The 15,697-nt window shown below is 46.0% G+C and overlaps 1 protein-coding gene across 2 annotated transcripts in view; it reads right to left on the bottom strand.

Annotated features, from left to right (window-relative positions):
• Positions 1–15,697, bottom strand: part of CYFIP2 (cytoplasmic FMR1 interacting protein 2) — a 135,349-nt gene that overhangs the window by 80,730 nt on the left and 38,922 nt on the right. For both annotated transcript variants that reach the window (XM_042250680.2, XM_027970452.3), the window contains exons 8-13: positions 14,799–14,927; positions 12,422–12,526; positions 9,740–9,831; positions 7,838–7,955; positions 4,423–4,542; positions 3,795–3,920 (exon numbers count right to left, since the gene is read on the bottom strand). In XM_042250680.2, the coding sequence (XP_042106614.1) occupies positions 3,795–3,920; positions 4,423–4,542; positions 7,838–7,955; positions 9,740–9,831; positions 12,422–12,526; positions 14,799–14,927 (690 nt within the window). The remainder of the gene's footprint in view (positions 1–3,794; positions 3,921–4,422; positions 4,543–7,837; positions 7,956–9,739; positions 9,832–12,421; positions 12,527–14,798; positions 14,928–15,697) is intronic.

The raw sequence follows: 15,697 nt of genomic DNA, 5'->3' as shown, positions 1-15,697 counted from the left end.
CTTCCAGAAGCACGAGGCCAGCCAGCAATGCTGAGAGTACCAGCTCACGGCTGGGAGGAAAAGTGTACCAGAACAGAAGTCAGCACTCTGCTCCCCTCTCAAGGAAGTCCTGCTACAGAGCGAAGATGTCAGCCACACGGTGTGTGCTTCACCATCAGCGAATTTTTATCCTGGCACTGGCTCCCAGTCTCGCCGCTGACTACTGACAATCGGCAGCCAGCCTGTGGACCGTGTTTTGAGCAGCACCCTGACTTTTGGAGGCCTCTCCACATACCATGTATCCACAGACAATATCAAATAGAACTCTTTCTTTTTTAACCATAACATTCCTCATGGAATTTCTACAACCTTTGCTTTTGAAATAATTTGGCCAATTGTTGCTTGAATCCATAAAGTAGAATTCCTGTAGAAATCTTGTGGGCAAAGTACTCTACCCTTCCAGATGCCTCCTCACTAGCCCCTTAACTCACTGATCTGTCTGCAGAGGTGGAGAGTCAGGTGACTCTACGTGTATCATCACTGTGACCTTGCTGCTCACTTGAGATCTGTCTGCCTGTGGGGCATGTCCTCCCCTCTGGGTGCCTGTCCTGTCCTTGCAATAATCATCCCTGTCCCAGCCCAAGGAAGAGATGTGGATATTTATGTAGCTGCTCTACCTGTTTCTCAGTGGGAAGTTTCATAGGATGGGGGAGGAACAGGAAGCTTGGTGTGGCCTTGAGTAAAACCACGTTCTCTAGACCAGCTTTACCAAACCTGAGCCTTTGGCCCCCACCAGCCTCAAGTGCGAACTTCTCGATTGGCTCCGAATTCAGAAGGGGAAAGCCGTGCCAAATGAGCCTCCTGACAACTGCCACACTCGCCACACCCATCCTGACGTATTCGATTCCCTCCCTCTGCACCAGACTGTAAGCACTGCAGAGGTGAGGCTCCGCAGACTGTGTAAGCCCCATCCCAGGGCTTGGGTCCCTAGTGGCCCTCAAGAGAGTTCTGTTGAAAACGTAATGAATACATGAATGAATGAGCTTTGATGCTAAGACTTTATCGTCCTTTAAAGTGTAAAGGAAGAAACAGAATATTTGCGGCAGGAGAAATGGTAAGAACAGAGCTCAGAAGGGAAGGAGTTACGCTAGAACCAACAGCAATGGTTTTGCTGAAGAGAACCTTATGCAGAAATAATGAGAGAGAAGCTCTACAGCACTGTGAGGTCATGAAAGAATCTAGGCTTCTGACTGGCAATGAAACCAGAGAATAGAGACAGAGGAAGGGCAAGATAATGAAGATGTTTCAGAATAATTCCAAACACAGAAGAGTATGCAGATATGTTAGACCCAAGGGAAAATCTTTGCAACTATGGGCTAGGCAGAGATTTCTTAGCTGGAACACAAAAAAATTACAAACCATGGAATGATAGGTAAGTTGGGATTTGCCAAAATTAAAGATAGTTGCTCTTTAAAAGGCAATCCTAAGAAAATGAAAATGCAAAGTCACCAATTAGAAAAAATATTTGCATTTTATATACATTATATGTCTGACAAGGGGCTTGTATCCAGAATATATAAAAATTCTTTTTTTTGGATGCTTGAATATTGATACAATTTTAAATATGTCATTTCTGGAAAACAAGATGCAACATACATTTTTTTCCTCTTTTTCATTTTGGCTCAGATATTTGGTTGCAATCTGGAAAACAGGCTCTGTTTTCCCGGAAATCATGGTGGATTAATAAGCTTTTCTGATACAGAAAATATAAACACTCCTATGTCTCAAAAATAAAAAACCCAAACGAAAATGGGCAAAAATCTGAACAAATAGTTCTCCAAGAAGCTATATAGATGGCCAATAAGCACATGGAAAGATGCTCAATATCATTAGTTATTAGGGATATGCAAATCACAACCACAATGAGACATGACTTCACACCAATTAGGACAGCTAAAATAAAAAAGACAGTAAGTGGGGCTCCCCTGGTAACTCAGTTGTAAAGAATCTGCCTGCCAGAGTAGGAGACACAGGTTTGATCCCTGGTCTGGGAAGATCCCATATACCGAGGAGCAACTAAGCCTGTGCCCCCAAACTATTGAGCCTGTGTTTGAGAGCCTAAGAGGTGCAACCACTGAGCCTATGAGCCGCAACTACTGAAGCCCTCCTGCCCCAGGGCCTGCGCGCCACAGCAAGAGAAGCCAATGCAAGGAGACGTCTGTGCACCGCCGCTAGCGCAGCCCTCACTTGCTGCAACTAGGGAAACTGCATCACCGCTGCAACTGCAGTGGTGAAGCCACCAGGGAGGCCCAGCAGTTCTGGAGTACTCAGCCTGGCCCTTCTCCAGGGATCTTCCTGACCCAGGAATCAAACTGGGGTCTTCTGCATTGCAGGTGACTCTTAACCACCTGAGCTACGAGGGAAGCCCTGATGAAGGCTCAGCACAGCCGGAAATAAGTATGTAAATACAATTATAAAAAATTCTTTAAAAGTTCAGGTTCTTTGGTTCAAAGTACAAATTTATTTTTTAAAAAAGACAGTACGTGATGACAAGGATATGACTGACATATCCAGGGATCAAACCCAATATAAATTACAGCTCCCACATACTGCTGGTGAAAATGTAAAATGATCTAGCTGCTTTGGAAAACAGTTTGGCATTTTCTCAAAATTTTAAACAGAGAGTTACCGCATGATCCAGTAATTCTGCTGCTAGGTATAGATCCAAGAAAATGAAACATGTTTCAACACAAGTACTTGTACATGAATGTATGCATCAGCGTTATTCATAATCGTCAAAAAGTTGAAACAACAAAAACACTAGCTGGCACTCACAACCCAGTATGAATGTGTCCTTTCACTCCCATAGACTATCTTTCAGTAATCAAACAAAAAACCAAATCATATAGTCTAAGGTAGGAAGTAAGAATCCTGTCTCCAGAAATTACTGTTGATGGTTTGGTATATATAAATACACACACTTACGTCCTTCCATTTTGAGCAAATGTGCAAAAGTATATTAATTTGAGCAGAAATGGCATCATTTTACCTGCTGCTCTTTAACCGTTTTTTTTTTAAACTTAACAATATTCTGTGTATATCTTGTCATATCAGTACATCCATTTTAGCCACTGCATCATATTTAGTAATACACCTGCACCTTCATTTACTTTATCTGATCCACATTGTAGGACATTTCAGTTGCTTCACATATTACGGCATTATAAACAATACGGTGATAAATATGTGCATATGTATTGATTGGCACAGTTGGCTTATTTCTGAGATATACTCCCCAGAAGAACTTCTGGGCAAATGACACGCACGTTAAAAATCTGAATAGAGATGATCAGATTGTCCTCAGAGAAAGCCTGTAAAATGCATACTGGTCCCTCAAAGTATCTGAGGAGATCTATATCCCACTTTAAGCAGCAACGGACATCGCCAGTCTCCTAGATCTGTACCATCCTGACTGATCAGCACTCTGTATCTTAGTTTTAATCTGCAGCTCTCTGGCCTCTCATCAGTCTGGGCATTTCTCCTACCCCATTTGGCCATATGTCTGTCTCTTCTTTTATTTCCAATGGAGTGACACTTTCTTTGGGATTTTTTAAGACCAGAATGAGTTTCTCACCATTTCTGAATAACAACCGGGGACAGAGATGAATCCGGGTGGGAGGAGGGGGCGAGCAGGTGCATGCACGTGGGGACCAGGGCTGCCACCCAGCCCGGCACCCCTCCAGGAAGCCCCAGGCCGACACTGAGCAGCAACCTAGCGAGTGGGGGACAAGGAGACACAGGGAGTCAGCACCCACCTCGACGAAGGCGAACTTCTCTTCACTGGTGTAGTTGTAGCGCGTGGCTCGCTCATACTCCTCGGCCGTGCCCGGGCAGTCCTTGTTGCAGAACTTGTCCGTGGGGTGAACCAGCTTCCAGGAGTACTGGGGGGAGAGAGGAGAGACCCCATGTCCATCAGTGGGTGAGTGGATCAGCTAAACCGGGAGAGTCCACACAACAGAGCAGCGCTCAGTCAAGAAAGGAAATGAAGTATTTATCTGTGCTACAACGGATGGACCTTGATAACATGCAGTTGACACAAATAACCATGTATGATATCATTCTATTTATAGGAAACATACAAAAATAGGGAAATCTACAGAGACAGGAGACGGCTTAAGGCTGTAGAGACAGGGAACAGGGCGTGATTGTACCACGTGTGGGTTAGGTTGTTCTAAATTTGACTGCAGCTGCATAGCACTGGAAATACACTAAAAATTAATGGATTTATATTTTAAATTGGTGAATGGTGTGGTGTGTGAATTCTCTCTCAATAAACTTGTTTAAAAGTGTTGGAGAGAGGCAGGGGCAGACAGATTCCAAGAGACCAGAGGTCAGAGTGGAGAGGGCTGGGGAGGGGCAGACCCTCTTCCCTGGGACACCTACCACCTCCATGACGTGGGCGCTCCACTTGGATAAGAGCTGCAGGCCCCGCAGGGCCAGGTCAAAGAGCTCGCGGTACTCCTCATCTGACTTCTGGCTGTCCAGCCCGGAGCCCGTCACCACCTGAGGAACATCGACCATCACCTTCACTGCCAACGAACCTGGCACTTTTCCACTGTATTTCACTGATCCCCCCAAGAACACTGTGAGGGAGGTGCTCTTATTATACCTCTTGACTGAAAAACTGAAGCTCAGACAAGTCCCTGGTTGGTCACATGGCATGCAAATGACGGAGGGTTCAAACTCAGGTGGTATGATGCCAGAGCCCCACTCACAATGACCCCGGTCAATTGCGGAGCAGTGGCTTTTCAGACTTTCGGGTCTGTGATTTACAGCAGGAAGTGTATACTATATACTGACTGAGGTATTCAATACAGCCATGAAATAACATTTTCCACAAAGAAACTCTGTGCTGAATACTTGAGACCTCCTCTGATTGCCCAGTGTTTCATACCAAAATCCTAATTAGAGATCACTTAGTTGACTTCACAACCAATTGCAAATGGCTCATTGACTGAAAAGCACTGGTGAAGACAAACGTCTATTTGAACAGGTAATACATCCCACAGTGAAATAGAATATGCACGCGTGCATGTGCGTATGCACAGACGTGTATACACGTGTGTGTACACATATACATATTGAGCCAGCCCTCATTATCTGTGGGTTCTGCATTTGTGAATTTCCCTGTTTACTAAAATTTATTTACAGCCTCAAGATCAGTCCTTGCAGTGCTTTCACAATCATCTGCAGATGTGTGCAGAGTCGCAAAAGCATCTGAATCACGTTCCCAGCTGAGGCTGAGCAACACAACTCTCTGCCCTCTTGTTTCAGCTCTCACCGTAAACAAGTGTCTTCTTCCTGATCTACTTAATGCCCCATTTTCCACTTTCTTATACTTTTTACTGGTGATTTCACTATTTAAAATGGCCCCTAAAAAATAAAATAAAATAAAATAAAATAAAATAAAATGGCCCCTAAACACAGTGCTGACTCTCTGTCTGTGCCTCTATAAAAAAGGAGGCTATGATGTGCTTTATGGAGAAAACATGTATTTTATTTTTTAAATATTTATTTATTTGTTTGGCTTCACCAGGTCTTGGTTGTGGCATGCACACTCTTAGTTGTGGTATGTGGGATCTAGTTCCCTGATCAGGGATTGAACTCAGGCCCCGTGCATTGAGAGTGCAGAGTCTTAGCCACTGTACCACCAGGGAAGTCCTGAAAAAGGTGTTTTAGATAAACTTTGTTCAGGCATGAATTATAGTGCTGTTGGATGATTTAATGTTAACAAATCAACAATATATATTACGTAAGGTGACTTTGAGAAGGAAATGGCAACCCACTCCAGTGTTCTTGCCTGGAGAATCCCAGGTACGATGGAGCCTGCTGGGCTGCCGTCTATGGGGTCACACAGAGTCGGACACGACTGAAGTGACTTAGCAGTAGCAGCAAGGTGACTTTAAACAGAAACGCATGTAAAACAAGGCTATATATGAAAAATCAGCTGATAGAAACACTGTGCCCAGAGGCTCACAGAAACCTAACCCTGTATTTTCTGGAGGAGAGATTACTTGCTGATTCAGTGTTGATGGCCACTTTATAGAATGTAACTGTTGTGAATACCAAGAACGATCTGTATATATACATGGATAATGTGTATAATTTTAAAAATACCTCTGAGCCAGACTCATTCTTAGGTCATACCAAAACTGGATAAGAATTGAATGGGGTCCCTGGAACCTACTTCCCTGGTGGCTCAGATGATAAAGTGTCTGCAATGCGGGAGACCCAGGTTCAATCCCTGGGTTGGGAAGATCCCCTGAGGAAGGAAATGGCAATCCACTCCAGTACTATTGCCTGGAAAATCCCATGGACAGAGGAGCCTGGTAGGCTACAGTCCATGGGGTTGCAAAGAGTCGGCACGACTGAGAGACTTCACTTTCACTTTCCTGGCACTTAAATTATTCCCATAGCTTAGCTTATGCTCAATTCATTGGCATATATAGTTAAGAAAGCCAAAGGTTTGGGCTTGACCCTGATCCATGTCCACCAGGGGCCCTGCTAAGAATGTGGGCCGCTCATCTAATGACCGTACTGCTTGAATTTGCTCTCATTTCAGATGTGATCAGACATTTCCCTACTTTGGGTTTTGGAAAGAGTAATTACAGCTACTAGCCACATGGTGGAGGCAGTGAGCATAAATGGAGCAGTGCAAAGTCATCTTGGAGCTTCAAAAGGTAAAACAGGGATTAAAATCAGAACACCCGTGCTTATTAAACCAACATATATATTCATTACAAGGTCTGCATAGAAAGAGCTCTAGAAGGCTATATGAAAGTGAAAGTGAAAGTTGCTCAGTCATGTCCACCTCTTTGCGACCCCATGGGCTATACAGTCCGTGGAATTCTCCAGGCCAGAATGCTGGAGTGGGTAGCCTTTCCCTTCTCCAGGGGATCTGCCCAATCCAAGGATTGAAGCCAGGTCTCTCACATTGCAGGTGGATTCTTTACCAGCTGAGCCACAAGGGAAGCCCAAGAATACTGCAGTGTGTAGCCTATCCCTTCTCCAGAGGATCTTCCTGACCTAGGAATCGAACAGTGGTCTTCTGCATTGTGGGAGGATTCTTTACCAACTGAGCTATCAGGGAAGCCACAAACGATAATATATATATACATACCTCCAAATATTAATAATAGTGGGCTCTGGATGGTAGAATTTTACATGACTGATTTTCCCTTCTTTTGTCTATCTGTATTTTATCTGAGGTTTTACACTAATTGTGTTTCCCTATTTAAAAAAAGAAGAAAAGGAAAATCCAGTGCCAATAAAAATGTAATTAGAGCAACCACAGGAGATTTTTATGACCTTCTTCTGTTCCTAATTGTATTTTCTGGTTTATTAAAATGATTTTTATAATTGTTTAAAAATATTTAGATGGTGCTATGAGCATGATTGTACAGAACTTTGTTTCTCTTGCCACCCAGGGTGGAGATGTTTAGATCATGTATCGACTAACAATTACTGGGCTGTTGCTACCTGCTAGGTGCAATGCATTTTCCATACATCATAGTGTTTAATCCTCTCAATGAACCTTTTCTGGTTACTATTAGCTCCATTTTGCAGATGAGGAAACTGAGGCTAAGGGATGCTGAATAACTTGTGAAGGTCAGAAGCACAACCAGAATCAATCCCAGCTCTGTCTGGCTCTTGGCCATTCTGCCCTCCTGCATCCAAATGTATTCCCTCACTCATCCACTCCTCAGGATCCCTAGGATCACTTCTTTTCTGGAGGTCCTCGCCTCTTCTCACCCTAGTCCCACATGGGCCTCCATCCCACCAGCCAGAGCAAGCTCACCTCACTGTTGCTGTAGCGAGCGAGTTCCGAGATGAAGCGGATATGGTCATCGCGGATCTGAACCATCTGCTCGCAGATATTGTACTGGGGGCTGATGCTGCTCTGGGTGCACGTCCACCTGGGCAGAAAATCAGGGTGTCAAAGTGGGTCCTGGCCCTGGGAGGGGCAGGATCCTTCCATCCACTAGTTAGTCTTGTTGCTCAGCTAACGTGACTGGCTCCACTGGGAACACCCAAGAGGTGTCCTACCCACTAGCAACAGTGCCTGCTAAATTCCACCGTAGGCACTGCAGGCTGCATGGAAAAGCCTTTCCTTCTCCTCCTTGGGGCTGGCCTCTTCTAAGGCCCAGTCCCACACTTTCCCAGGTAACGGGTGTCCACAGTACTTACCAGTCACATGAGCAGGGAGGGACTTGCAGCCTCTCTAGGGCTACAAAGGGCTGGAATCCAAGCTAAGAAAAAGCAAGGTGGGTGACCTCCCAGATCTGTCAGCTGACCCTGGCAGCACTTTGTCCTGTGGCTGAAGCTGCCATTGACAAAGGCCTTTGGGCGGGACTGCAAAAACCTAACGGGGTTGTGTCTGTTTTGCAACAGTGAGCCGGGAACAGGGAAGCTCTTCACCGAGAGAAAGCCACAGCCATCCTGAGAGGCACTGCTCTCTCTTGCCCTCATCTTCTCCCTCTTTCTCTCTTCTTTCTCAACACTTCCCTCAATTTTTGAAAAAGAGATCTTTGAGAAAACATCTTAAATTGGGGAAGAAATGAATGAATGAGAGTCTGCATTCTCCTTTGCCAATAGAACAAAAGACAACCCCAGTCACTGTCTTCTGCCATCCGGCGCCGGGTGACCCAGTGGACAGACTAAGCATGCGCACCAAGCAAGGCAGATACACGTTTAGGGAGAATTCACTATTTCAGAAGGAGCTCTGAAGGGGCGCTCCAGAGAATACTGAGAATGCTGACACTTCCTCATGCCTATACTTCGACACAACCTTTACCCTGAGTTCCCTGTGCGGGTTGGGGACACATCACTCAAGCCCCTGCCCCCCACCCTGAGCACATCACCACTCCAACCACCTTCAGGTGGCTAAGAATTCACAAGGAAATAAGTCCAGCATTCAGGACTCCATGCTTTTCCTGGAAGACCTCCTCACATACCAGCAGCCACTGGGTTACGAAGCTCTCCCTGGTGAGAGTCATCTGCAGTGGCTCAAAGCTGGTGGAGTTCAAGGACTCTGCATTTATGTATTTTTAAGGCTTTAATACCCTCATCCCTGATGAAAACATGGTTTGTCCCTTTCTGTTGGAAATGTAGGCAGAAGAAACCTCCTTAACAAGACCAGAGATCAAAGGGGTAGCCAAGCCTGTAGCCCATTGTTCCCCAAACTTCCATGAGGTGCTGACACCCCGGATCTTAGCACAGATGACCTAGAGGGTGGTTTCTAGAACAACCTTGGAGGAGGCCATTGACCCACTTCACACCTGGAACCGTTGGTACCATACCCTGCACGGCATACTTACTGCACGGACACAAGACCTGAGGAGAGAACCAGCGGGATGAAGAACAAGGCCACCTCGCTCCATCTGACCACTGAGGGCCAGCACTCCTCCCCCTGCCTGGGGGCAGGAGGACTCCTGCTGTCCCCCTGCAGGTGGCATGGGCCACCACAGGGACAGAGAAGGGGCGGGGCTGTGCTCTGAGCGCTTCTGAACCCTGGCAGCAAAGGGCGAGTGCAAAAGGGCTCAGATCACCATCCGCTGCTCCCCTCTGTCAGGAGCCAGTGATGGACAGACTCCACCTGCCCAGGGTCTGGGGAGAGGGGAGGGGCTGAAATGGCCCCTCGGCCCCCTGCCCGGGCTGGGCGTCCTTGCGGGAGCCGAGAGACATTACGGCAGGCACTCACTTGGACTTGTTCTCTTCATAGTGAGCACTGGTCTTAATGTATCTGGCCAGCTCTATCTGCATGTCGCCGAAAAGGGGCACCACCTGCAGCTGCTGCAAAGGAAGCAAACACAGCTTGTGAGACACGGAGGGAGGGGCCGGCATTGCCTTCCACTGGGAGAGCCAGGCCTCCCTGTGTGCCTCCGGGCTGACCCCTAGTTCTGACCCCGATGTTGTTGCCCTGTGACTCGGGAACCACAAAGAGCCTTAGCCAGCCTAGTCCTCCTCTGCCTCCAACCATTTCTATGTTCCAGCATCTGAGCCCAGAGAGGCAAAGAGACTTGTCCAAGGTTACCCAGCAGGCAGAACAGATGAAGAACGAGAATCAGATGGCCTGCCTCCCAGGGCAGGGTCTTCTCTGCTCTAATTTCCCTTGGATTAAAGGCGCCTCGCTGTTTCAAACTCTGGACTAGATGTGAGTGCCTGGATTCCACTGGCTGGGAGTGACCTTCTTGAGAAACTCCACAAGGTGAATTGAAACCTTGAACACCCAACACTAGAGGGCAGACAACTCCCATCCGAAGAGGAGGACTAATGGTGGGGAGGCTGGTATTCACTGTCTGCTTCTGATTCATGAGGCACTGCAGTGCTCAGTCCTTCAAAAGCAGAGACTTTTAGGGCAGTGAAACTATTCTGTATGATACCACAATGGTAGATACAGGGGCTTCCCTGGTGGCTCAGCAGTAAAGAAAGCGCCTGCCAATGCAGGAGACACAGGAGACCTGGGTTCCATCCCTGGGTTGGGAAGATCCCCTGGAGGAGGGCATGGCAACCCACTCCAGTACTCCCGCCTGGAGAATCCCAGGGATAGTGGAGCTGGGTGGGCTATAATCCACTGGGTCACACACCTTAGCAACAAAGTACAACAACAATGGTAGATATAGTCATTATACATTTGTTAAAACTTACAGAATGCACAATGCCATGAATTATCCCTACTGCACACCATGGGATCTGGGTGATAATGATGTGTTAACAGTGCAGATTTATGGACTAAAACAGATGTCCCTCTCTGCTGGTGAGTTGTGATAATGGGGGAGGTTGGGTATGAGTAGGAATAGGAGTTACATGGGAAATATCTGTTCATTCTACTCAATTTTGCTATGAGCCTAAAACTGCTCTAAAAAATAGTCTATTAAGCAAAACAGAAAACAGTTATCTCACTCCATAGAATAGCTGAGTGAGATCAGTACTACTATTATTCCCATTTAACAAGATGGACAAATTGAAGCTTTGACAACTCAGCTAGAGTGATTTTTTTTTTTTTTTCACAAAGTCAGACCACCTAGAAGCCAAGGGGCCAGGATTATAACCCAGGGGTCTGACACCTATGTTGCTCATTGAATCCTCAAGGGAACCCCATAAAGTAGACACCTTTAGCATTCCTATTTTCCAGGTTAGAGAACTCAGTTTCAGAGAAGCTCTGTGACTTTCCCAACATCACCCAGTTATGTCATGGAAGAGAGAGACTAAAACCCAGGTCTGTGTGAGGTGAGACTATGGTCTTCAATTCCACCCCCAACTCATTTATGTGGATTTAAGGCAGGGGTGGACTTTGCCAGTTCCCCCCAGATAAGCCCAGTTTTCATTTTGGGCAGTCCTAGAGAAAAGTGAAAGTTTTAGCTTCAAAAAGAAGCCAAGCCAAACCTTAGGATGCTTTTGGTGACTTGTGCATGTATGCTAAGTCACATAGTCATGTCTGACTCTTTGTGACCCCATGGACTGTAGCTCACCAGGCTCCTCTGTCCATGGGATTCTCCAGGCAGCAATACTGGAGTGGGTTGCTATGCCCTCCTTCAGGGGATCTTCCCTGTCCAGGGATCAAACCAGCGTCTTTTATGTCTCCTGCATTGGCAGGCAAGTTCTTTACCACTAACACCATCTGGGAAGCCCCTTGGGTGACTTACTTCCCTACTAACCTCCAAGAGTTAGTGAGACCCAGGCCCAGACACATCTTCAAAGGGATCCACTTTTAATTTAAGCTTGGTTTTCCCATGTCTGATCTCAGAGGCTCTACTCCACACCTGAAGTGCCTGATGCTAGGACACGCTGACAATATGGAACTGACTTCCAAAGTAGAAAATCCCTTTGCAAAAACCTCAAAGGCAAACCTCAAGGTTTGTTGTTAAAAGATTTGGGGCCACAAGATGAAATCTCTGAGGCACTTGAATGGACTGAGAGCAGGCTGGACCCCATGAGGCATTCTGGAGGCAGGGAGCGGAGTAGGCCTCTGGTGGGCCAGGAGAGTCTGTGAGCCTGTGAACGTGAATCAATGTAACGTCCACTCTCTAATCCTCCTGCAACTGCGAGCTCTGATTTATACTGAAAATTAAAGCAGGCTCTGTCTTCTGGGACACACCTCTTTCTTTAGATGGCAAGGGGTTTCAGGAAAGGGTAAAAGCAGTGTGTGGAAAGCATTGCAAGGCCTTCTGGCTGTGTCCTGAGACTGAGGCACACACCTTCAATAGCGTGGATTCCGGTACCCAAGGCAGCTAGGGCCCCTGTCTCTATCCTCCTCCTCCTCTTGGGATCCTTAGAGTCACCGTTCAATCAATAAGCATCATTCTTTGCTGCCTAATTTCATTCCTCTCCCCAGAGAGACCGCCCCCTGGCCCACTGCCCAGCCCCAGCCCCAGTTGCTGACCTTAAAGAACTTATCAATTTTGCTGAGGTTGATTCTCTTCTTGGCATCCAATTTGTAAATGTTACTGACATTCCCATCCATCAGGTACAGACCAAAACCCATTACCTAGCATGAGAAGAGGCAGAGACATAAGCCAGTCACATCTATTGGAAACGTTTCAAAAAACCAAAGTAAAAGCAGATGTAGGCGTGTGCACACCCACATCCCCTGTTAGTGACATACTCTATTAAAAAAACCCATGTGTGGTCACAAAGAAGGACACATAGAACTAATCTCAATCCGAAATTTGATTTCTGTGAAGACATGCAGAGGACTCTCGTTTATTATTGTGGTGGCCACTTCTTGAGTCCTCCCCATGGGCCAGAGTCTGTGCTTAGGGATTTAGGAGACATTATCCTTAATTCTCACCATCTTATGAGTCAAGTTCTATATGATAACTTTATTCTACAGATGAGGAGCTGGAGACACAGAGAGGTTAGACACAGCTGCAGAGATAGGATCTGAAGCGGGGTCTAGCAACGTGTATGTACTCAGATCCTCGAGAAAGACTTGAGTGGTGCTGCTGTTGCATCCCCAGGCCCTGGCAAACACAGCGGCCACTTGATGCATACTCACTAGATGGTAAATGAATGTGAAACTATTCACCCCTTTCCCCAAGGAAACTACAACAAAGATTCCCAACGAATCTCACTGCTGACTTCATTAACGAAAAGTACACATTTTTGCTGACAGTGCCCTATAGGCAGGTTGACAGGCTGATTCTAAACATTCCAGTCCATATAATATTGGGTTGGCCAAAAAGTTCATTTGGGTTTTTCCTTACAATGTAACGGAAAAACTAGCATGAACACTTTGGCCAACCCAATAGTTTCCTGCATGCTGGCTTACTTTGCTCCTTTTGTCAAATGTACAGCAAGCCCGAGGGAGCCTGAACAACTAGGCTGAAAGCAGCTTCCTCAGCTCGCAGTTGCTATGTGACGGGGGATTAGTCATGCCTGACACCTAAGGGACTGGGCTAGAGGATGGGTACTCATGGTTCTGCAAGGGGTGTGCCAGACTTTTCCATTTAAGGTGAAAGGCGCCCCCTGCTGGCATCTGAGTTTACTAACACACTGTAGAGAGCTTGGAAACTGCAAAACTCCAAGAGGCCAGGTTGAGAATTGAGAGGGAGAAGGCTGGGAAGCCGAGAAGTGGGAGGAATAAAAGCAGGCAAGAGAAATGAAGAGCCTGAGAATCTGATAGCAGCATGGAAGGATGCTTGGTGAAGTGGGGTTTAGTAACCTAGTTTGTGGAAGCAACAATTCTGGGCAGAGCTGTGGTAATTGCCTGGACATAGCACTGGTGTGAGAGAGGCTGCTGAACTCTGGGTGACTTCTCTGAATTTCTGACTGTGCAGAGGAAACCAGAGTGAATGAGTCAGAAAGCCACACTCTCTTGCAACCTTCCTCGAGATGCTACGGAAATGTAAAGAAGGGAACACCAACAGGGTTGGTATTCTGGAAATAAGAGGCGACATGGAGAGGAAGAAAAAGTCAAATCACCAGAGGAACTCTGAAAGGGATGAAAGAAACAAAAGAGGTGATGCAGTGTGTATAAAGAATATGGAGAACATTATTCATTCCAGTGCCTTTGTTTTCAGAGAGAAGTTAGGAGTAATCTAAGCAGCTAAGGATAGAATAATGGCTAAAGAAATGGAAACTCATCCATACAACATTATTTAAGGGCTGCATGTTATTCCAAATGTACTTAATGAAATGGGATAAATAATGCACATACATAATTTATGTAAACTGCATATGTTGAAAATACATCAGCACAGAAAAAAAAGAGAAAGATATACATCAAAATGGTAAAAGTGTTATCTCTGTGTGGAAAGATTATAAGACATTCGATTTTTTAATGCTTTTCTTTTCAGAATTTCTACAATGATAAACATCACTTGATAATTTAAAAATGAAACATGTAAACTGATGAAACAAACATGACCGTTTTGGCAAAATATAGTAAAAGCTATAAGATTTTGCCTTCCCCTTCGGTTGGCAATTTTCCTCTAGGATGTCTGACTTAACAAGAGTATGGCCACAAAGTGCCACAGAGTTTCAATGCACTTTAGCAAACAAATACCAAATGATAGGGGATTTGTTAAATGACAATGTCCCCATATAATGAAATACTAGGTAACCATTAGAAGTCACATTGTAGACAGAGCCTTAATGCTCTCTAGAAAGGTACACAACATATCACAGGGAAAAAATTGGTTACAAAACATTCTGTATAGTAAGATCTGCCCTCATGCTTAAGAAAGAAGAAAGAAATAACTTTTTAAAATGATTTTAAATAAGAAGGAGGTGAAAGGGTATAACTGAGGGAGCTGTACCTTGAGGAGCATGTGCTTCTCACTGGGGGTCAGATACATCTTGTTCTCGTAGTAATCCACGCAGATGTTGACAATGTCAGCCAGCAGCTCCTCATAGCCTGGGATCACTTCCAGTTGCTGGTGGAGACACTAAACAGCAGCGCCCCCTCTGGTTAGCCCCTGTCCTGCATCCTCCTCACCTACAGCACCCAGGATGGCTCACTGCTGGGCCCTGGGGCAGTGCATGGCCTTGCTGACCACACCAGGTGGCAGGCAGCCTGCAACCTCTCCTCAGTGTCTACAGCGGTTGGTCAGAATTGCCACACATCACCGAGGGCAGGGGCTTGCCCCTTAGGGGCCTTCATTGTACTTCCTGGCAGTTCTCATGGTTAGAAATGCTTTCTCTGGCTGAACTAAAAGCAGTTCAGCTTTATAGCAATCGGCCTGTGATCATCTCAGCTTAGTTTTGAGGGTGTGTGTGGACTGAGCCCCAAATGTCTCCAAGGATGATAGTGGGAAGACCCAGCTCAGTGGAGGAGAAATGGGCCAGCAGGCATCTCCCAGTATAGGACTCGGCAGTACAAAGACATTTCCTGTACAAGAAGACCTGAGGTCTCCATCCCAGGCTCCTTCTCTCCAAAGGGACACACCGCTGAGTGGGAATATCCTGGGAAAGCCATGGCAGTAACTATAACCACATCTTCTTATGTCCTTGTCTGTTAAGCTCTACATGCTATAGTATTATTTCTCACTGCAATCCTAAACAGCCCCATTTTACAGATGAGGAAACTCAGGCTGAGACCTTGCCCAAGGCCTCACAGTAGGGCAATGGAGGGTCCAAGATGAGAAAACAAGGCAGTCTAACTCCAGAACCCAAGCTCTCAACCTATACCAACCTATACCGGGCAGAACACTGGCTA

The sequence above is a fragment of the Ovis aries genome, chromosome 5, assembly GCF_016772045.2.
Source record: "Ovis aries strain OAR_USU_Benz2616 breed Rambouillet chromosome 5, ARS-UI_Ramb_v3.0, whole genome shotgun sequence".
NCBI lineage: Eukaryota > Metazoa > Chordata > Mammalia > Artiodactyla > Bovidae > Ovis > Ovis aries.
The sequence above is the reverse complement of the archived record's forward strand: the minus strand, read 5'-3'. Positions and strand labels throughout refer to the sequence as shown.